The 23,989-nt window shown below is 41.0% G+C and overlaps 1 protein-coding gene across 12 annotated transcripts in view; it reads left to right on the forward strand.

Annotated features, from left to right (window-relative positions):
• CAST (calpastatin) overlaps positions 1-23,989 on the forward strand; it is a 124,229-nt gene that overhangs the window by 65,673 nt on the left and 34,567 nt on the right. For 9 of the 12 annotated variants that reach the window (XM_043913667.1, XM_043913668.1, XM_043913666.1 and 6 more), the window contains 12 exons: positions 4,927-4,986; positions 10,876-10,941; positions 11,689-11,730; positions 13,142-13,198; positions 13,599-13,712; positions 15,171-15,257; positions 18,916-18,984; positions 20,281-20,379; positions 21,945-22,025; positions 22,693-22,731; positions 23,235-23,327; positions 23,792-23,881. In XM_043913667.1, the coding sequence (XP_043769602.1) occupies positions 4,927-4,986; positions 10,876-10,941; positions 11,689-11,730; positions 13,142-13,198; positions 13,599-13,712; positions 15,171-15,257; positions 18,916-18,984; positions 20,281-20,379; positions 21,945-22,025; positions 22,693-22,731; positions 23,235-23,327; positions 23,792-23,881 (897 nt within the window). The remainder of the gene's footprint in view (positions 1-4,926; positions 4,987-10,875; positions 10,942-11,688; positions 11,731-13,141; positions 13,199-13,598; positions 13,713-15,170; positions 15,258-18,915; positions 18,985-20,280; positions 20,380-21,944; positions 22,026-22,692; positions 22,732-23,234; positions 23,328-23,791; positions 23,882-23,989) is intronic. The other 3 variants (XM_043913674.1, XM_043913670.1, XM_043913672.1) reach the window with 1 other exon arrangement.

Raw genomic sequence — 23,989 nt, forward strand, 5'->3', positions numbered from 1 at the left:
ATCACTTTGCCTACAAAGGTCCATCTAGTCGAAGCTATGGTTTCTCCAGTAGTCCTGTATAGATGTGAGAGTTGGACCAGAAAGAAGGCTGAGTGCTGAAGAATCGATGCTTCTGACCTGTGATGTTGGAAAAGACTCTTGAGAGTCCCTTGGACTGCAAGGAGATCCAATTAGTCCATCCTAAAGGAAATCGATCCTGAATATTCGTTGGAAGGACTGATGCTAAAACTGAAGCTCCAATCCTTTGGCCACCTGATGGGAAGAACTGACTCATTGGGAAAGACCTTGATTCTGGGGAAAATGGAGGGCAAAAGGAAAACGGGACGACAGAGGATGAGATGGGTTGGATGGCATTATTGACTCAATCGACATGAGTTTGAGCAAGCTCTGGGAGTTAGTGAAGGACAGGGAAGCCTGGCGTGCTGTAGTTCTTGGGGTCGCAAAGAGTCGGACATGACTGAACGACTGAACAACAACAGCAATACATATTCTTTTCCATTATGGTTTATAACAGGATGTTGAATATAGTTACCTGTGCTATACAGAAGAGTGTTAGTTGCTCTGTGGTGTCTGACTCTTTGCAAACCCATGTAGCCTATAAGGCTACTCTATATGTAGAATTCTCCAGGCAAGAATATTGGAGTGGGTTGCCATTTCCTTCTCCAGAGGATCTTCCCAACCCAGGGATCTAACCTAGGTCTCCTGCATCGCAGGCAGATTCTTTACGGTCTGAGCCACCAGGGAAGGACCTTGTTTATGCATTCTGTATATAGTATGTGCATCAGATGGTCCCCACCCCTCACCCTGTAGGTGACCACAGGAGTGTTCTCTATGTGAGTCTGTTTCTGTTTCATTGATGCGTTCATTTATGCCATATTTTAGATTCCACACATAAGTGGTATCATACAGTGTTCGTCTTTCTCTTTCTGACTTACTTCACTTAGTATGGTAATCTCTGGGTCCATCCATGTTGCTGCAAATATCATTATTTCATTCTTTTTTATGGCCAAGTAATATTCCATTCTCTCCATATGTATATATACATATACACGGAGACAACCTAATGTCCATTGAAAAGAATGGATAAAGAAGATGTGGGGTGTATATGTTGTTTCCATGTCTGCCTATTATAAATGGTGCTGCTGTGAACACAGGGGTTCATGTTTCTTTTTAAATATAATTTAATCCAGATGCATACCCAGAAGTGGGATTGAAGTTGTTATTCTATTAGTATCATCTCTGACCAGGCTGTAACTTTCACAAGGTCAGGGACATGTCTGACAGTTTCCCATCATTTCACACATACTTAACACAAACTGTGTTCTGAATAAATGTTTATCGAGCCAGTAAACTCTTACTTAATCTTTATGAGATCCCATTTTCCTCATCTGTTTAAAACCTCCATATTCAAAGTTTTTCTCTAAGGTTCTTGAAAGAATTATGGATTAACTCTTCAAAATTTTTGAATTTTAAGTTATTCACACCTATGATCGGAAATTCAAACCATATAGAGGATTTAAATTGAAAGTGTATATAATCCCTCAGTGGAGGTAACAGATAGTAAACGTTTCTTGTCTTACAAATAGAATAAAAATTAAACACACCACAGTTAGCCAGAGTTGAACCAGCCCTTAACAGGGTGGGATTATTTTCATTTCCAGCCCCCATGAATTGGTTTTCCTCTTTTAGTTTCAAAATATTTAATGCCCTAGGGGTGGGATAAAACTCTAAGGGAGGAATCTATGCTGAAAACAGGTGCAGCCAAGGCTGCAGTTCAGTTCCCATTACAGTCTGCTCCATGCTTATTTATAGGCATTCCACGGAGATTTTACTGTTCTTGGTGAGCCTTTGAAGGTCTTCTCCTTTCTAGGATTTAAGGATCCCTTCCAGCTATTGCTTAATAAAGCAGTAAGGCAGACTAGAAAACCCAAGGCTATGGAATTGCAAGAAAGTTTTAATAAATTTGGATGTTTATAATAAGCGACTGTCCACCCAAAGATCTGCAGCTTAAAAAGTGCTTCCGTGTGGAGTGTTTGGTCTTGGGTGGTTTTAGATGGCTGAGAGAAATCATTGAAGGAGTGGGACATAGTTAAGTGGAGCTTGAGTTTGAATAGAAATTTGTACAACCAATTCTACCTGTGGAAGGACAGTCATTAATATATAGATAGTGAAAGTGAAACTCTTAGTTGCTCAGTCGTGTCTGACTCTTTGCAACCCCATGGACTGTAGCCCACCAGGCCCCTCTGTCCATGGGATTCTCCTGGAAAGAATACTGGAGTGAGTAGCCATTTCCTTTTCCAGGGGATCTTTGTGACCCAGGGATCAAACCCTTGTCTTCTGCATTGGCAGGCGGATTCTTTACCACTGAGCCTCTGGGGAAGCCAAAAGGATGTGTTAATTCCCACATATTAAAAAAAGTTCTCATGGAAAACTAAATATTCACATATTTATTTGCTAGTTTTATGGGGGAAAATCTGCTTTGATACATCCTTCAGTTCCTTATCCTGAAGGGAAGGGAAGGGATGCAGTGCGTGCCTGCCACAGGGACCAGGTATATCTGTGTGTGTGTGTGTGTGTGTGTGTGTGTGTGTGTATGTGTGCGCTTTGGAGTGGGGGTGCCCAATTGGTGCCTAAGGGTGCTCAGGAATAATTAAGTTTATATAACTGTGTTTGAAAAATCAGTACAATAAAGCTTTGGGCTTTGATCTGTCAATTGTGGCAATTTAACTGTAAGTACCATGCTGTCCGACATGAAGTGAGGTCAGTATGAGAAGTGATTGTGTTCACACACCGTGGGTTACTGGGGGTTCACGCAGTCACCTTGAGAGTGGTGTATCTGAGCTAGGGGAGCTGGGGACCAGTAGGCATGGGCGCATCCTGCCTGGGGACTCAGCCTTGGACGTGGCTCCAGGCCAGCCCTCAGGCCCGGGGCTCCGGGTGCTGTTGGTAGAGAACTGGTTGGTAGAAAGACAACCAGTTACTTAAGAAGGCAGCTGTGCCAGATGGAACCCCTGGAGTCTAAAACCCAGTAGACTCACATGTTAAGGAGGTTTACATGAGCCTGAGTTGGAATTCTCAAAGATAGTAATTGTGTGTTTAATATTAGCCAAGGTAATACAAGTTAAGTCTAGAGTACATAGTTCTCAGTACCATGCAGGTTGCCCTGCTTCCGTGATTAGTTTGCAGGGACTGACACCACACCACTAGGAATGGGGTTTCTTGAATACTTCAGTTACCATTTATCACTTTTGCCCCTCAGGGAGGAGTCTGTTTTGCCCTCCAGTTCTGATCTACCTGAGTCTGTTTCCCAGAGCTGTGCCTCTTCTTCTGTCTTGTATAATACCTTAGGGATAAGGCACCAGCAATTTTCTGAGCACCTACAGTGCCAGGCATTTTACCCACATTATCTCAAATACATGCAACCCTGAAAAATAGGTACTATAGGCCCCCTTTTATATATTTGGAAAAGTTAAGACCCAAAATCACAGAGCTAGTAATGGGGAAAGCTGGCATTTGAACAAAATTCTGTGTTTCCAAGTCTGTGTTCTTTCTGAAAATAATACAAACAAATTAGAATGATATTTTGTTGTTGTTCAGTCACTCAGTCATGTCCAACTCTTTGCGACCCCATGGACTGCAGCACGCCAGGCTTCCCTGTCCATCACCAACTCCAGGAGCTTACTCAAACTCATGTCCATTGAGTCAATAATGCCATCCAACCATCTCATCCTCTGTTGTCCCCTTCTCCTCCCACCTTCAATCTTTCCCAGCATCAGGGTCTTTTCCAGTGAGTCGGCTTTTCACATCAGGTGGCCAAAGGATTGGAGCTTCAGTTTTAGTATCAGTCCTTCCAATGAATATTCAGGACTGCTTTCCTTTAGGGTGGACTGGTTGGATCTCCTTGCAGTCCAAGGGACTCTCAAGAGTCTTCTCCAACACCACAGTTCAAAAGCAGCAATTCTTTGGCACTCAACCTTCTTTCTGGTCCAACTCTCACATCCATACATGACCACTGGAAAAACCATAGCTTTGACTAGACGGACCTTTGTCAGCAACGTAATCTCTGCTCTTTAATATGCTGTCTAGGTTTGTCATAGCTCTTCTTCCAAGGAGCAAGTGTCTTTCAATTTCATGGCTGCAGTCACTATCTGCAGTGATTTTGGAGCCCAAGAAAATAGTCTGTCACTGTTCCCATTGTTTCCCCAACTATTTGCCATGAAGTGATGGAACTGGATGCCTTGATCTTAGTTTTCTGAATGTTGAGTTTTAAGCCAACTTTTTCACTCTCCTCTTTTGCCTTCATCAAGAGGCTCTTTGGTTCCACTTCATTTTCTGCCATAAGGATGGTATCATCTGCATGTCTGAGGTTATTGAGCACTTAATTACCAGGCAGCAATAAACTTAGAAGGTCTTTATTTCCTATGGAAGAAAAATTAAGGGGAAACTAAAAATCAGACAGTTTAAGTAGCTTGCCCGAAGTTATTTAGTAAGTAGCACACCCCGAATTTGAACCCATTTGGAGTGATTACAAAGGCTTTTACCCACTGGACAACACCACATACTGAACTTTTATGGGAGTGGGACTCTAGGTGAGGTAAAACCAAGGTGAAGAGTTAAAAGTAAATATGGTTAAAGGGACTTCCACCATGACTCATTTGGTAAAGAATCTGCCTGCAATGCAAGAGACCCGCGTTCCATCCCTGGGTCAGGAAGATCCTCCGGAGAGGGAATGGCAACTTATTCCAGTATTCTTGCCTGGAGAATTACATGGACAGAGGAGCCTGGCAGGCTACAGTTCATGAGGCTGCATAGAGTCGGACACGGTTGAGTGACTAACACTACTACACTACTACGGTTAAAAGGAGCTGGAGGACAAAGCAGGTTGTAGGTTAACTAGAATCAAACTCCTGTTTGTTTTCTTTCTAGGTGGCTGCTTCCTCTGCCTCCGCCAGCAAGTCTTCCAGTATGAATCCCACAGAAGCCAAGGTGTGGAGCGTCTTCAAGGGTCAACTTGGGTGAACGCCCTTCCATTTGTAAAGCAAAATGAATAGGGACTTTGACAGATAGGTTGTGTGTCCTAGGAAACTTATGTTATGGAAGTAAACATTTTCTTCCTAATGAAGGTCTTTGAAAACTCAGCTTTCCTTTCAATATTTGCATCAAACACCATCCATATACTTACACATCATTTTAGAATATCTACAAAAGTGTAGTCAGTGAGAGTTCTTTTGGTCCTAGACTTGAGTTTTTTTAAATTGTAAGATAATTTCTCTAAGTACATTTCTCAGAATCTAGACAGAAATAAAAATTCTTAATTTCTTACTGAAACGGTTTTATTATCCTAACCATTTAAAACTAAATCCAAGAATGAGAAAGTCTACACTAGATGAACATAGAAAGAAGTGACATAGATTCTGGTTATTTCAGGCACTTTCTGAAGTTTTTTTCTGACATTTGAGTCTTATGGGTCACCATCTTATTGATAAACTGTTGTTGAGTTCTTGGGGTATTCTGATAATTTCTTGGAATTTCAGAATTAAAAATAAAAGAATGACCTACAGTTGGATTGCTCCATAAAATAATAAGCCTATTTCTAAAGAGTTGGCTGAGCGGCCTCAACCCTGTCACCTACTTACCATGACTCGAACTGAGTTTCTCGGGAATGTTCTAGGATGGAAGATTAAAGAGGAAGCATTTTTCAAGATGCTCTCAACTATTTCTCATGAGCTAATATTCTTCAATGTCTTTTTAAGAGCTACCCCAGCTCCATTATTATCAAATTTCCCTTGTTCAAAATTACCAACATTTCCCTTGTGTTTTCCTTGTTACTTTACTGTCCCAAGTAGGATTCTATGCTGTAATTTAATCCTGTTAATAATAATTTAGTACTGTTTAGTAATCCTGTGGCATCATCTTGAACTGTATTTAAAGGAGATTGCAAATATCCTGAAACACACTGTCAAACTCTAAGCCCTTAGTCAATGTCATTTAGCACTCATTTTTATTTTTAAATGTAAAGTTATGTTTTTATTTAGTAGTTAATTTCTTAATTTTTTTCAAAATATGTGTTATCTGATTCATGATTAACCACCTGTTAGGTGTCACTGCTTCTTTATACCAAGCTTAATCTTAAAAAGTACCAGAAAATCTGATCTTTAAAATGATCTTAAGACTGTAGGAAAAACATTTACCCCCTGCCCCCAAAAAATTCTCATTGAACTTAGAGTCTGTGAAAATTAAAGTAAGGAGATAAAAAGGAGAGCCAGAAATATGGGATTTCCTTTTTTTTTTTTTTTTGCTTTTTTTTTTTATTATTATTTTGGTTCACATTTGACACAATGCCTCATTATAATTCATCCCTGCTGACTCTCAGTTTAAGGGCCGATACTTATTTCAAGTGTGTCCTGTTTTCCAGAGTAAATGTCAGCAAATGCTTCAGCCATTGCTGAGCGTGAATCATGAGAATTCTTGGCACTCCTACAGAGGTGGACTGAGGGAAGAGAGAGAACAGTAGGAGAGGGAAGAGAGGGAGGAACAAAAATAAGATGCACCAGTGGATGACTCAGAACCACTTTTGGCCTTAATTTTCTGTCCTTGGTGAATTTCAGTCACACTGTTCTCATTAATCGTCTTATCTTCATTGCTTCTTTCTTTAATTTTTTAAAATTTTAATTAGTTTTTGTTTTTATTTTACATTGTAGTAGGCTTCCCAGGTGACTCAGTGATAGAGAATCTGCCTGCCAATGCAGGAGCTTGATCCCTGGGTCAGGAAGATGCTCTGGAGGAGGAAATGGCAACCCACTCCAGTATTCTTGCCTGGAGAATCCCATAAGGAGGGATAATCCCACAGAGGAGCCTGGTGGGCTGCAGCCCATGGGGTCGCAAAGAGTCAGACACGACTGAGCGACTGAGCACCCACACCCACAGTTGATTTATAGTGTTAGTTTCCGGTGTACATGCTTTTTCCATTTATTGCAGAATATTGAGTAGAGTTCCCTGTACGATCCAGAAGATCCTTGTTGGTTGTACATTTTAAATACTAGTGTGTATATGTCAAACCCAAACTCCCAGTTTATCGTCCCCCCTTCCCCCTTTAATAACCATAAACTTCTTTTCTGTTCCTGTTTTGTAAACAAGTTCTTTTGTATCATTTTTTAAAGATTCCCCATGTGAGAGATATGATATTTGTCTTTCTGTGTCTGAATTAGTTCACTTAGCCCAATAATCTCCAGGTCTATCCATGCTGCCACAAATGGCATTATCTCATTCTTTTTAATGGCTGAGTAATAGTCCTCTCTATGTATATCTTTTTATCCTTTCATCTGTTGGTAGACATATAGATTGCTTCCATGTGTTGGCTATTGTAAACAGTGCTTCAGTGAACATTGGAATACACGTATCCTTTTAAACGATGGTTTTCTCTGGACATATCCCTAGGAGTGGGATTACTGGATTTTATGGTAGCTCTTTGTTTAGTTTTCTAAGGACCCTCCATACTGTTCTCCATGGTGGCTGTACTGATTTCCATTCCCACCAACAGTATGGGAGGGTTCCCTTTCTCACACCTTCTCTAGCATTTCTTGTTTGTAGACTTTTTGATGACGGCCATGTTGACTGGTGTAAGGTGATATCTCATTTTAATTTTCATTTGCGTTTCTCTAATAACTAGTGATGCTGCACACCTTTTGATGTTCCTCTTGGCCCATTTGTGTGTCTTCTTTAGAGAAATGGTTATTTAGGTCTTCTTCCCATTTTTTTAACTTTTTTTTTATTTTAATATTGAGTTGCATGAGCTGTTTGTAAACTTTGGATATTAATCCCTGTCAGTCACATCATTAGCAAACATTTTCTCCCATTCTGTAGATTGTCTTTTTATTTTGTTTGTGCTTTTCTTTAATGTAAGAAAGCTTTTAATTAGGCCCCATTTGTTTATTTTCATTTTTAGTCCTATTATTCTGGGGGATGGATCCAAAAAGATATCGCTGTGATTTATGTCAAAATGTGTTTTACCTATGTTTTCCTCTGAGAGTTTTATATAAGTATCTGGTCTTGTATTTGTGTCTTCAGCCCATTTTGAGTTAATTTTGTGCATGGTATTATGGAATTTCCTAACTTCATTCTTTTGCATGTAGTTGTCCAGTTTTCCTGGCACCACTTTTTGAGATTATCTTTTCTCCATGGTATAGTCCTGCCTCCTTTGTTGTAGATTAATTGACCATAGGTGTGTGAGTTTATTTCCAGAATTTCTGTCCTACTCCATTGATCTGCACTTCTCTTTTCATGTATTTCTGTTTTTATAGTTGTTTGATGACTGTAGCTTTGATGTAGAGACTGAAGTCTGGGAGCCCGATTCCTCCAGCTCCAGTTTTCTTTTTCAAGCTTGCTTTGGCTGTTTGGGGTCTTCTGTTTCTCCATACAGGTTTTAAAATTTTTTGTTCTAGGTCTGTGGAAAATGCCATTATTTTGTAGATTGCATTGAGTCTGTTGATTGTCTTGGGTAGTATAGTCATTTTGACAATATTGATTCTTCTTGTCCAAGAACGTGGTATATCTTCCCATTTGTTTATGTCATCTTCAGTTTCTTTCATCAGTGTCTTACGGTTTTCGGAGTACAGGTCTTTTGCCTCATGAAGTAGGTTTATTCCTAGGTATTTTATTCTGTTTGTTGTGATGATAAATGGGATCATTTGCTTAATTTCTCCTTATCTTTTATTCTTGGTGTATAGAAATGCAACAGTTTTCTCTGTGCTAATTTTGTATCCTGCAACTTTACCAGATTCCTTGCTGAGCTCTAGTAGTTTTCTGGAAGCATCTTTTGGATTTTCTGCATATAGTATCATGTCACCTGCAAACAAGGGCATTTTTAGTTCTTCTTTTCCAATTTGTGTTCTTTTTATTTCTTTTTCTTCTCCAATTGCCATGTCTTAGACTTCCAAAAGTATGTTTAATAAAAGTGGTGAGAGTGGACATCTTTGTGGTGTTCCTCATATTAGAGGAATTGCTTTCAGCTTTTCACTGTTGAGTGTGTTGTTAGCTGTAGGTTTGTCATATATGGCCTTTATTATTTTGGGGTATGTTCCCTCTATGCCCACTTATGTTGTTTTTCCCTTGATGCTTTTAATATTTTCTCCTTATTTTTAATTTTTGCCAGTTTGATTGCTATATATGTTTAGTTTTTTATGGTTGCTGTTGTTTGTTTTTATTGATGGCTGTTCAGCAGTTACTTGATTTTAGTGTGTTCGTGAGAGCTCATGTCCTCCCACTCCACCACCTTGCCTCCACCTCCCTTCATGTGCTTCTGATATATGGCCTATAACATTTATACTAGCCTCCTCATGGAGATTTTTGCGCACTTTATGAGCATATTTCTCTAAATAGCTTTTAGAGAAAAGGTGTTAATGCAAGGTAAAGCCTGTATCAAATCTTGGTCATGTTCGGCACCTTTCAAATGAAAGTCAGTCCAGCTCTGAGGCAGTACGTCTAGGTCTAAGTTCTCTCTCTTGTCGCTCACACTTGTTAGTCACACTGCGGTGTGTAGGGTGAAAGATCAGATCATGGTTAATCAGGGGAGATCCCTTAGAGAGTCTGTGGAGTGGACACTGGAGCCCGACAGCTTGGCTTTTATTCCTGGTTCCATGCTGGCTATGATACTGGGAAACTCCTCCTCACTTAATTATAAACTTAATTAAACTTAGTTTTTATTTTATGTTAGCATATAGTTGATTGATGGTGTTGTGTTAGTTTCAGATGTACAGCAAAGTGATTCTTTGTGTCATGAAATGGGGATGCTGGTGGTGACGATGATAATGATACTCACCATACCTTTCTTATAGGAATATTGTGAGGACTCAGAGAGTTCAGAACAGTCCCTTGTACTGAGGGGCTGTCTATAAGCGTCAGTTATTATTGTCATCGTTGTGATGTCCATCAGCCTCACCACCACCAAAAATAAACTTAAGAGATGTGTTGGTGATTACTGATTAAAACGTATATTTCATTAGAAGCCGCTTGATTCTGTGATTATACATTCTTAATTGTAGAGTTCTTCCATGCAAAATATTGCCATAGTGCCAAATTACAAATTAGAAGCTATTGATAGACTCAAGCCACTACAATACCAGCTGGCTTGTTTTCCTTGTTAACCATTTAATAGATTGCATTTGTATAAACTAAAAAAAGCAGTGCTGCCAGTATCGAAACTCATTAACAAGGATCCAGTTTGAAAGGATACAAAATTTTAAATTTTAAAAACATTTCTTTGTTCATGAACTTTGTTTTCTTTCCAAATCAATAAGTGTGCCGGCGTGAAAGGGTTTGTTATGTGAAGAGCACAGGTACCTTCATTACTGAAGCATAAGACCTGATCAGTTAAGAAGAGTTTTGGCATCAGTGTCTTCAGATAATATAGTAAGATATAGGAGTTTGTGCTGATACCACCAAGCACATAAAAAGGAAAGAAATAGCAGGAAACATCAGGCTTAATTTTTAATCTCTTCTTTGGAGAAGTTCATAAACTGTTTCATCAAGTTTTATTCTTGTTTTCATTTCCTCCCTATATGGAGAAGGGATGTGTGCACTTAAGGAATTGTCTTTTTTGACACAGGTAACTTTTGGTTGGGTGAAATTGTCAAATACTCCACTAAAGACCCTGAATCACAACCAGTTCTTCAGAAGCATTCCTCAAGCTTTAGATTTGATCACTAGATTTTTATTGTGCAACAAAGAATCTATGCACTTTTTGATCAAACCCTTGTAATATTGTACAGACGAAATTCAGGAAACTTTTGATAAAAACCTTTAGCTCTATTAATTCGTGTTGCTTACTTGACTGTCAGATAAAATAAAGTCACACTTGGGGTTGTGCTCTTACATTAGGCTATTCCAGGCAGCAAACAGCTGGAAGGACCGCATTCTCCTCACAAGAAAAGACACAAAAAGCAGGTGATGTGGTTCATTGCACCAGGGGACACCTGTGTTTACTAATGGTCACTTCAGCTGCTTAGCACGAGCTAATAATTTCAGTTCACCATCTTCTGTAACGCTTTGGCCCATCAGGGACTTCTAGTAGGCTTAGTTACCCATCACTTACATTCTGGCACTAAAAATAAACTTCACTGCTGCCTATGTTCTCAACACTGTCAGCATCCCATTCTTTTACCTCATCAGCTGAAACCTGTGCTGAATATTCCACTCCTAAAGAGGTCAGTCATGTCAGTGGCTTTGAGGGATGAGGGTGTTTGTTTGTTTGTTTGTTATGTGTCAGTTACAATGTTCATGGTAATAAATCTCTACATATCTGTAATACACGCAGAAGTAAGATGCAGATTGCCATCTCAGTCGTAAGAGCAGACTGCAGACTGTTAATTGGTGTACTTCAGTATTTATCTAAAGAGTTACAATTCCGGGAATTCCCTGGCAGTCCAGTGGTTAGGACTCTCTGCTTCCCCTGGAGGGGACACAGATTTGACCCCTGGTTGGGGAACCAGGATCTCACAAGCCATGTGGAATGGCCACATAAGTAGCAGAGTTACAATTCCAAGAAAAGCATAATAATCTTAACTCACACCACTTTTATTTATAAATACAGAAAACTTATCTTTTAGCTCCCTTAGTTGAAGAAAATATATGATAAACTTTATAAACTCTGTTTATTTTTCCTTCCCTTCTTTTTCTTTCTTCTGCATTTAGCCTGTAAAAACAGAGCCTGAGAAGAAGCCACAATCATCTAAGGTAAATGATTTAAGTCAACTAAAGAATTATTGGGAATCTCTGAAATAATAATGAATAACTAATTTTCTACATTGGTTACTGAATGGTTAAAAAAAAATTGTCAGCTAGCTAATTTTGGATTACCCTTTTGAACATGATTATATAGAGTGGATATAAAATAATAATGTTAACTATATATATATATATATAGTTAAGATGAATAATATAAATGAAAACAGTTTACTTCAGAAAGCATTTTGTTCAAATCTAAGTATTTATAGCTAAAGTAATTAAAAAGGAAAAAAAAAAAAAACAGGAACAAAGGACAAGGGATAAAGGGTAATGAGTATCTGATTGATGATGAGACGTGGAGAATCAAGGTGTCTAGCACCTTGAACCCAGCACCCAGGTGACTTAAAGATGACAGCCTCTCCTCAGAGGCCCGGGTTTACTGTGGTGATCTCACCTCGGTTGGTGGATAGTTGTCAGTTGCTCAGGATACAGCTCTGACTTGCCCTTGGGAACAGCTTCCCTTTCCCGACGCGTGGCTGTCTAGACCGAAAGCCGATTCCCGTCGCGTGGAGACGGACCCAGAATGTCGGCGGGTGGGCCAAGTGTCTCTCTTCAGTAAGGTGCTTCGTTACTTCTCTCAAGCTCACTTGAGCAGTTGCTCAGATACAATGGCAAGGTTTCCTGTGGGAAAGCACAAAGGTGGTTGGTTTGGGCTGGAGTACTTTAAGTGCAGGCAGGGGTGGGGGTGTCAGGGTCATCTGGGTAAAAGATGAAGCTTGTGTGATTCTGGGTAAGACCTCTTGGTGGCCCCTGAGGATGCTAATTTCATAGTCGCCTATAGAAGTATAATTCAGCAGCTGGTGGAAGTTGTCTTCTAGCCCAAATTTAAATGTTTTTGGTTACCCAGCCTCAAGAGAATTGGGTTTCTGGTGTTACCTGTCTTCTCTACTTGTAACACAGAAGAGATTATGTAAATCATTTAACTGAAAAAAATTTAGTGTTCATCTCCTATGAAAGGAGTTTTTTTTTTTCTTAATTAATTTTAATTTCTAGAGTAGGATCCTCCTATAAACAGACTCAGTGTTCAGAGTGATCTTTTTGATGTTTCTGTTGATGGACTTGACAGTTACCAAATGATCTACATGAATTGTGAAAAACAGCGTATAATTTAGATACATACCTATGTGAAAAATCATTCCAGATGAAATACTACATTTTCCATGATGTTTTTTTATAATTATCGTTATCAGACTGTTGGTAGGATTATTATCAACCAGACGTCAATATCCACTTCTCTCACTGGGCCTTTCCCAAGAGAGGCAGAATGGTCTAATTGGGATCTTTGTTTCTGAGCTTATTTGCAAAATACAAAAACAATGGGCTAGAATGTAATTGCAATTTTATCTTTTGAAATTGACAGCCATCTGCGGTTCACGAGAAAAAAGCCCAGGAAGTAAAGCCAAAGGAACACACAGAGGTAAGTGATCATTATTAGGACTTGATATCATAAGATGAAGCCTTTTTTTTCCCTTCCCTTATTTGTGTGAAGAGTAAAATTCTGAACTCTCATCTTTCAACACTTAAGTCCTACCTAAGATGGCAGTTATTTGTTTTCCTGTTAAAATAGCACCACTGTGTGGCATCCGAAGGCATTGCAGTTTGCTCCTGTGATTCTAGCTGAATTTGGGAGCAAGGAATTGCATTGTTTCAAATTTTGTACCCAAAGTGAAATTTGTCACGGGTATATCATACTAATTTAAATTCTCATAATTGACTACATAAAACACAACTGTTATGAATTGCTTTCTACTCCTCAGAGAAAAGTAGTAATATGTGTCATATTGTTAACCCAGTGGGGGGTGTGTGTGTGTTTTCAGCCAAAAAGCCCACCCAAGCACTCCTCAGATACCGGCAGCAAGCATGCTCCTAAGGAAAAAGCCGTTTCCAAACCAAGCGAGCAGCCACCATCAGAGAAATCAACAAAACCAAAGGTAAATAAAGCAGACAGACAGATGAAAGAAAGAAAGTGAAGTCTCTCAATCGTGCCCAACTCTCTGAGACCCCATGGACTGTAACCTACCAGGTTCCTCCGTCCATGGGATTTTCCAGACAAGAGTCCTGGAGTAGGTTGCCATTTCCTTCTCCAGGGGATCTTCCTGACCCAGGGCTTGAACCCAGGTCTCCGGCATGGCAGGCAGATTCTTTACCAGGCGGATAGATGGGAAAACACTAATGTCAGCTAGGGAATAAGATACAGATCCTCTGCCTACACTGATGTGTGTAGGCGACTCTAGAGGGCTATGCCAAATATATCTAGTATAGTCCAGATTTTGTGCTATCACTTTACTGGTGTTACAAATAACCTTGGGGAGACTTGGGACTCCGTGAGGCCTGAGGAGGGCATCAGACGGGTCTGGGGGATGTTCCATCATGCCCTCTCACTGCCCAGCAGAGACCAGTTGTGACCTTGAGGGAGCAGGCTCTGGTGTCTTACAGAGAGGAAGCCGGGAGTTGAGGCTGCCTCCTGCCCCCCCTCCTCATGACGGTTTAGTTGCCAAGTCGTGTCTGACCTTTGCGACCCCGTGGACTGTAGCCCGCCAGGCTCCTCTGTCCATGGGGGTTCTCCAGGCCAGAATACTGGAGTGGGTTGCCATTTCCTTCTTCAGAGGATCTTCCCGACCCAGGAATCGAACCCGGGTCTCCCACATTGCAGGCAGATGATTTACCAACTGAGCTATAAGGGAAGCCCTCTCCTTATGGGCTGTGGGAATTCAGATGCCCTGCATGATCTGCTCCTTACCTGGAGGTCTTAGAGTTTTGAGGCATTTACGGGAGACATCAACTTACAGAGCCAAAAAATCAGAAATATATTTTGTATTTCCAGAACTAATAGGAGTTATATATAAGAAGAATAAGCATCTATGAGAAGAACTTTTTCATTGTGAGCTCTTGGAAGACCACATATCTTGTATACAACAATATATCCTGATTACAACAGTCTATCTTGTATCGGGATTGCCACGTGGCCCACCGACTGCAGCCTCTTGTGTATTTTACTTGGCTTACTGTAATCAAAACGAATTTTAATTAGCTGGTAACAATTATAATCAGAATAGTTCACATAAAATGATAGTTTCTAGCTTCTCTTGAAAAATTGGAATCGCTGGCCGCAGTGGGCTCCCATGGCAACACTTGACTGAGTCCCTACAGTCTGGTGTGAGCCTTCCTGGCCCACTTCACCTGTGTGTGTTACCCGCACGGCCTCCGTAAGCTCTGGAGACCAGCTCTATGTGCCTCGCCTTGCATCATGACCAGGAGAAGCTAGTGACCACTTCTCTACAAGATGTCCACGAGGGGAAGCAGGCTCTGTGTTACTCAGACATAACGGTTGAAATGTATGATCTTGAAAATGGTCATTCAGCGTTAACTGAGTTCTGTCGATCTTTTAGACCAAGTCCCAGGACAAGATTTCCGCTGGTGGCAAGAGCACCGTTCCTGCTGGTGTGGCCGCAGCGTCTGCCGAACCAGCTGACAAGGTGAGCACACGTGAAAGGCACGGCGTGTGCATGGGCCCTGACGCTTGTCAGGTCTGTTTATGAGAGACATGTGCTCAGCGAAGACCCGTCCTCCCCGGGTCAGCCTCTGTGCAACCATTCGGAGCTCCAGTGCTGTCATCCCCAAATAACCCGTCATTCGGTAAAACTGAACACGTCGTGTGTGACGTTTTATGAAGAGGAGCGTGCATCTAAAGAAGAGAGCAAGACACCAAAAATGAATTTAAAACTCCTGTGTTCAATACAGTTACCGAGCACCTGTCATGTGTAAGGCCTCCTGTCAATATCAAGAAAATTAAAATGTAGGTGGACTCAGACCCTGCCAGCAGGATTTATAGGTTTGGAATGAAGCACATAAAACTCCCATGAGTCCTTGAATTAGCATTACTCTCAACTTTTCATATGAACACTACCCTCTTGAAGCAAGTAAATCATGTGTGGTCACGGCACCTACATGAATTGATAGGGGAGGTCTTTGAGGGGGTCTCACAAGCCCTCTCAGGAGTATATGTGCCCTGCTGGAAAATTATGGGCAGCTCCCCTAGATCCTTTGAAGGGACTAGCCTGAGCGTGTAAGACAAGAAATGGTCTGCTGTTTCTACTCAGAGTAATACAGAGTTAGCAGTGAGTTAGTAATCAGTTTGGAAGCCATATTATCGCAGAATTTTTAGTACTTATTTCTCTTAAAGCCACAGGTAACTAATTGCAGCAACAATAAGATGGAAATGAAAGCAAAAAAAAAAAAAAATGTTTATTTTCCTGCTTCTCAAAATGGGAACTGTTATCCCCCTGCAGGCTAGATGGTAAGGAAAGTCATAGGATGGCCCAAAAGTATGGCCCATCCTCCATGAAACATCCATTTTTCTTAGATTTTGGAAAAGAAAAGGCATGCTTATTTTCCTCCAAACTAATGCAGGTATCAGGAGGCATGATGGCAAAATTTACATGAACTTTAAATGAAAATAGTCAAATTTTAAACTGTTTTGTTTTTCCCTGTATGTACCTTGAGACCCCCCCCCCCCCCGCCCCATCCACGGGTACACTTCACTCTCTTGTGTTGATAAGAGATACTTAGATGCCACAGATTGAAAAGTGAATAGATTGAAGGCGGAGGATTGGATATCTTGGAATAGATTTAAAATGCACTCAGAATTTGAAAATGTATGCCACACATGATTTAGCCAGGGTTATCTATAAAATCAAACAGTAAAGTCAGGCAAGGTTTATATGGGACTCTGCTGTGCATTGGCTTGGGGCAAATTATTTCACTTTTCTTTGCCTCTAATTTATCTCCTAGAAAATGAGATTGACGAGACCTGCATTTTCCTTTTCAGTCCACACCGTGTGTAAAGCGCTGTGGACTGTGGTCTGACTCTGCAGGACACAGCTGCAGGCTGGCCTCTCTTTTTCTGGATGCGCTGTGCTCGGTCGTGTCCGTCTCTTTGTGACCCCGTGGACTGTAGCCCACCAGGCTCCTCTGTCCTTGGGGATTCTCCAGGCAAGAATACTGGAGTGGGTTGCCATTTCCTCCTCCACGGCTTCTTCCCGACCCAGGAATCAAGCCCGAGTCTCTGGTAGCTCCTGCATTGGCGGGCGGGTTCTTTACCTCTGAGCCCCCTGGGTATCCCTGGCCCCTCTAGCATGCCTGGGGCTGCATTCAGGCAGATTGAAACAGGCCCCCACAGGGAGCTGTTTGTGGAGACGGGGATTCTGTCTGATTTGGAGAACCCGGGAGGACTTTGAGTGGATACAGTCTGAGTAAATCATGAAAGGAAAGCTGGGATTGCAGGCTTACAAACATAACAAGAGAGAAAAAAGTGTGATCTGTGTGCAAAGTGCATTCCAGTGTGGGTGAAGCACAGGAGACGTGAGTGGGATTGTAAGACCAGAAAGACAGGTTGAGGCGCTGCCGCGGAGCACGCTGAGATGCGTTAATCCCCCTGGCAGTGGTACAGCGGGCAGCAGACAAACACAGGGGATCAGAGAACAGATGGAGCGATGCGATGGGATTAAAACCAGGCTGCAGGAGGATTAAGTGATCGCAATGGCTATGATGAGACAGAATAGAGATTGGAAGGAGGGAGGCTGGTCAGGGGCTGTTCCGGGGAGTCCGAAGTCAGCCTGAATTAGAGCTAGGATATAATCAGTGAGTGGGGAGCAATGCAGGAGGCGTGGCAGAGGTGCAAGCTTCAGGTTTTAGCATCTTAAGCGGTGAGCCCGGCCCTGGTTACCACTGACGGGTGCACAGAGGTCAGAAGGAGGGGAATTGGTGAAGGTGTAAACCGGATGCCTGCCTTTGGACAGGCTGAATTGAAGTTTCTGAGGTGTCCCGAGAGAGGGAGGCAATTTGAACATTGCTTTGGAGGCCAGGTGACGATGGAGAAGGAGAAGCGGGCTGGGGGTAGAGAGTGACTCTGAGTGAACACCTGCGCGAGGCTGTGCATGAACCGAGGAACTGAATTCAGTTTCCAGGACTTGGGTTCACCCTGGTTCCTCCACGGTATCCTAAATACAATGATCACAGCAGTTGCTTATGTAGTACTTCGGTAGAGCTTAGCATGTGCCCAACCACGGGCTTTCACACTGTGATCGATCAGTTAGTTTAACCCTCACAGCCCTCTGCAGTGGGTGCGGTGATTACCCTGGTTCTCACACACACGAGGATACAGAGGTTCAGACGTGACCTGCCTGCAGCCGCTTGTAGCCAGTGTGTGTGTGTGGGATGGTGTGCAAACCCAGACCGTCTGAGCCTGTATTCTCTGCTTCTAAGCTCTGCTGCGCAGATTTCAGAGACCTTCAAATAAGACAGTTTCCCATTGTCTTCAACCCAGCGACCTTGCCATTTAGTTCCTGCCTGGCCCCAAAAGCATCTGGCCCCTGACCCTAGAGAATGATTGCCTGGGCCCAGCAGCCCAGCTGAAACACGCAGAGTGTGTGTGGCGAGGGGCAAAGCAGAAGGTCTGCCAGAGGGGGCAGAGGGCACAGATGCCAGTGTAGAACCAGGATGGTGCTGCGCGAGGTGAGAGTCAGGAGACGGGTGCCTGGCAGAGGAACGGAGGGAAGATTCTGTCCGGGTAAAGGCATGGAAATCGCAGGTTAGAACGTTGTTGGCAATTACGGACGGAGCAACTGAAGCAGTGGTGGGAAGGGCATTCATTTCACGGAAATGAAGGAAAGAGTGTGTGATGATTTGACAAAGCAAGGGGTGTGGAGGTCTTGATGTGTGGGTACAAAGACCAAGAAAACAGCACCTAGAAACAGTGGCTGCCTTGTGATAAGAAAAAATTCATGAGCGTTGCAAAGACTAGCTACAGGTCCTGGGAGAGGCAGCCGAGAGCCATGAAGGAAGAGATTGGTAGACCTGGATTCAGATCCTAGTGCTGTCCTTAACTGAGTGACCTTAGAAGTTACTCAACCTCTCTGAGCCTTGTTACGTCACTAAATGAGATTAATATTATTATTATTATTACTTATGATGTTCTGAAAAGTATATAGCACATGTAGCGTCTGGCACAGAGCAGATGTCCAGTGTATGATCAATATTATTTGTGTTACAATGTATTCATTTTAAAGTATGTAATATTATTGAACTTGATGACCCTGTCTGAGGAGTTTTTATCTCTTTCTCAATCCCCACCAGAATAAAGAAAATAAATCGTTAATATCAGCCGTACCAGCTGAATCCAAACCGAGTAAACCGTCTGGAAAGGTATGAAGACAACAGTGCATTTTTGCATAGGTATTTATTCAGAGTTTCTGTGCTTGTCGTGATCTGATTTCTCGAGGGCAGACAATATGAGGTGAGGGTAACTTAAAAGACCTTTTTAATGAATTGTTGTTTGAAGCTAATGGAACTGGGTTGGAAGTGTGATTTTTTTCATGTATGTTTGTAACATTTTATATTGTAACCCTCTGTTCTGAAAACTCCAGTTATATATCAAGGAGTTTACATTTCAGTTTCTCTCCTGCAAATGTGCTTTCTTTAAACCGAGGATTAAAGAAATCTAAAGAATGCCAGGCACTTCTTTATTCTGAAATTTCCAATTGAATCAGCCCAAAGCTAACAGGCCCCAGATTCTATTACACAGTCTGGTGAGTTCCTGAAGTTGTAGTAGATACATGGTTGTTGCAGAAAAAAAAGCGATCCTTTTTAAGCTGAATTAAATAGTAAAGGGTCTTTCCTCAACTTGTTATTTTTCCCTTTAAAAGCAGCTTAGTCTTCACAATGAATCTTTTTTTTTTTTTTTTTAAGTAACAAGTTGTTTTATTTATTTGGCCACACTGTGAGATATGTGGAACTTCCCCCACCAGGAATGGAACCCTTGCCTTATAATGCCCCCTGCAGTGGAAGCCCAGAATCTTAACCACTGGACTACAGGGGAAGTCCCACAATGTGTCATTATTAACCTCAAAAGTAGGATAGAGGCACTGTTTCTTTCATTTTACCATTTTAAGCCCATATCGACAAAATAAGCTGTCACTTCTTATAAATTTAACATCCCTTTCAGGAAGTTTCTATTTGTAAACATCTTCAGACGAGCAAGTTAACAAAAATCCACAAGTGAGTAAAAGACCACAGGGCAGTCCATTTTTGAGACACATTTTATTTGGGAGAGGTGGAAACAATTGATAAACAATGCCAGGCATTTTCCCTCTTTCATATAGCAACATGATCATCATTCTTTGTATTTTGTTCTTTTTTCTTTTGACTATGGGTATAGTGGTCTGGCAGCCGTAATTAACCATATGCTTGTTCACCTAGTTAATGCCTTTAGACTTACTGAAATTGTGATTCTTACTTGAATGTGGCTTTCTATCTTGCCAACCTAGAGTCTGAACTCTGGGACTTTAATAAGTTCTATTACAGACCAGACTTTAACCATTTTGATAGTTGAAGAACTTTTGGTGTTTGGTATTTTTCTACATAGAATTTCTTTCGGTAGTTAAAAAGTCAAAGTGAAGGATGTGTAGCTAGTAGCATTTACATATCTGCTCTGTTTTCCAGTCAGACATGGATACTGCTCTGGACGACTTAATAGACACTTTAGGAGAACCTGAAGAGACGAAAGAAGATAAGCCAGCATATACTGGACCGGAAGTTTCGGTATGTGATCTTGATGTTTCTAAAGATTCATACCTAGTGAGTTGGAGGGCTAATAGGTCATCGTCCTGGTGCACACAGGGATGCACAGTGTTCTGTCACTTGAAGAGAAACAGAATGCTGTCAGTGTCCGTGATAGCAACTGACCATGAGTGTTGTGGTTGGAAACTGTCCCAGGGAGCTATGCAAGTTGTGTTGATCAGCAACCACTGATTGCTTGTTTCTTCTGAGACTACAGCTGGGATGTACTCTGTTGAGTCACAAAGACTTATGTTCTGTCTTTGAGGTTTCCGTCCTTATGGTTTCCAGATATTTCCATCCTGTGACTTGAACTTATTCTGATTTCTAGATATTTTCTACCCTCAGTTCGTCTCTATTCCTGATTCATAAAAAGCAATTATATATTCTTTGGTATTAAGAAAGACATTCCATAGATTGGAAGAAAATATTGCAACGGACACAACAAAGGACTTGTTTCTAGAGTTTATGAAGAATTTTTGAAAGTAAGAAAAAAACAACCCATTATAAAATTAGGAGAAAATTTGGCCAGTAGACATGAAAGTCTCCCTAGTAATTAGAAAAATGATTCTAAAACACAGAGGGACAGCACTTCACACTTACCTGATTGGCAGAAGTGTAAAAGTCTGACACGTGGCCCGGAGTCTGTGGATGTCACATGAATATATGCATACCCTCTAACCAGCAATTCCACGTCTAGACAGATTCCCTGGAGAGGGCCTTGCCCAGTGTGTAAGGAGTTATAAGAACAGGTGAAACATTTGGAAATGATTTCATTCAACATGAAACAAGCTGATGACAAGTGGAATGCTTTATAGTGGTTAAAATGGTTTGTTCATATATCAATATGGTTTCATTACAGAAGCATAATTTTGAATAAAAAATAGTACATTGCAGAATGATATGTAGAATTTGATCTGATACCATGTATGTAACACTTGAAAATAAGCAAAGTAATGGTGTATATTTTTTATGGATACCTACATGTGGAATAATTGTTTTAAAATATACTCAGCTTTATACTGATGGATGTGATAAAGTTTGGGATGGTGGCTATCTCTGGAAAACAAGGAAGAAAAATTGGATTGGAGAGTGCTGAAAAAGAGACATCACTCTGACTTTTTTTTATTACATAAATAACTAGATCTGTTGAGTTATATAGAAATTCACTGTTATTAACTGCTCTTTTGTAGGTATAGAAATATTAGATAATGCAAAATATTTTAAAATAAAATGTATTTTGTATAGGAATCAAATTTAATATATTGGTTAGAATATTTTATAGCATTATTTATGGGTTAAGCCAATTAAATATGGGCAAATATCTGTAGAAACATAAAATTTCAGAGTTGCATAAAATGCTGGCTTCTTAATGATTTGTATTTAATCTCAATAGTTCTGTAACTTAATAATGGAATAGTACTTTGGTTTAAGAATTATGTATACATTATGTATGTATGTATTATACATTATGTATGTATTATATTAAGAAATATGTATGGTTTTAGAATTATACAGCTAATATCCCTATACGTACTTTTTTTCCCTAGGATCCAATGAGTTCTACCTACATAGAAGAACTGGGTAAAAGAGAAGTCACACAGCCTCCAAAATATAGGGAACTTTTGAATGTAAGTTAAAGTTACGTATTTACAACTTATTGTTTTCTCTTTGGAATTATCATTTTTATCACATTAATATATCCAGTTATTTTAACTTAGATAAAATAACGGGCTTGTGAAATTGTCATTACTCTGAAGCTTACCATATTAGTTTGATGGGGCTGCCATGTCAGAGTATTACAGATTGGATGGCTTAAACAACAGAAACTTACTGTCTCGCAATTCTGGGGGCTCGAAGACTGGAATCAAGATGTGGGCAGAGTTTGTTCTGTTTCAGGCCCCTCTGCTTGGTCTCCACATGTAGATACCTCTGTGTGGAATAATTCCATGTCTTCTTTCCGTGTGTACATATCTGCATGTCGTCTTTTCTCTCTGTGGATCTCTGGGTCACTTCCCCCTTTTATAGGAACACTGGTCATATTGAAATAAGACCCATCTTAATGTTGTCATTTCACCTTAATTACCTCTGTAATTAAATTAAATACCTCTGTAATTACCTCTGTAAAGGCCCCATCTTCAAATAGAGTCACATTCTGAGGTTTTGGGGGATGGGACTTCAGCATGTGAGTTTTGGGAGGACGCAGTTCAGTCCATTGCACTCACTGAGGGATGCATTTTGCTGACTGTAAGGATTAATCTTGCCTTCTCAGCATCATCAAACTAATATTTGTTTCAGAAAAAAGACGGGATCGCAGCCCCTCCTCCAGACTCCTCGGTGAGTTTACATAAATGTCTTCCAAGATCAGATTTAACATTTTTCATATCTTTGGTTGGGGGAATAGAGTTATCAATTCTGTATTTTTGGATTATGACTATAGTGATCTCTAAATCAGATGAAGTTTCCATCTATTCAGAGGAAGAGGGAGGAGATGGGGCTCATTTCAGTGCTTGTTTATTTCCTAATTAGTTTTTTCTTTTCTTTTTGAAGGAAAGAAGAATGGGGCAAGAAAGTTTTAGGACAAAATAAATATTATTAAAAATAGGATGAGAATATCCTACTAACGTAGTAACAAGTATGTTGAGAGTAACAGAAAAATAATATTCATTGAGCATCCAATTTCCTCCCAAGCATAGGCTTTCATCTGAGTTATTTTGTTAAGTATCTCCTTTGGTAGTCAAAGAATTGCACGAGTGCATTCATCATTTGCTGGGTTTGTAATCTGTTCTGTCACTTGAATGATTCCCATGTGTGACCCGTCATGCTGCCTGTTTCTTTAGAAACCCCTGGGGCCCAATGATGCCATCGATGCCTTGTCATCAGACTTCACCTGCAGTTCCCCTGCAGCTGATGGAAAGAAAACTAAGAAAGAGGTATTGTTTTTAATGCAATTAGGGAAACTTGTTAGAAACTACTTTTAAGACAACAGCTTTTTTTTTAAACTATTTTCTACCACACTGTCTTCATTGCTGCGTTGGGGCTTCCTCTAGTTGGGGCAAGTGAAGGCTGCTCTCTAGTTGTGATGTGCAGGCTTCTGCAGGGGGCTTCTCTGTTGCAGAGCAGGGACTCTAGGTGCACGGGCTTCAGTCGTCGTGGCTCGAAGGCTCTAGAGCACAGGCTCGGTGGTCGTGGCTCACGGGCTTAGTTACTCCACGGCATGTGGGATCCTCTCTGGCCAGGGATCAGATCCGTGTCCCCTGCATTGCAAGGCGGCCTCTTAACCACTGGCCACTGGGGAAGCCCCAAGATGCCAACTTTTTACTTCTGGTTCTTACTGTTTGGTTAATCCATTTCCTTCATCTACCAGTCAAACCTTCTTCTGTCTTTTATTTTTCAGAAATCTACAGAAGAGGCTTTAAAAGCTCAGTCAGCTGGGGTAATCAGAAGTGCTGCTCCACCCCAAGAGAAAAAAAGGAAAGTGGAAGAGGTATCAATAATTACTTCTTTGAACCTCAGCATGGTCCCCCTGGGGGGTTGGGGGTAGGGGCACAGCGGGAATCTCAATAGTGCATTGTACCCGTAGACCACCTTTGTT

This window comes from Cervus elaphus, chromosome 9 (genome assembly GCF_910594005.1).
Source record: "Cervus elaphus chromosome 9, mCerEla1.1, whole genome shotgun sequence".
Lineage (NCBI taxonomy): Eukaryota > Metazoa > Chordata > Mammalia > Artiodactyla > Cervidae > Cervus > Cervus elaphus.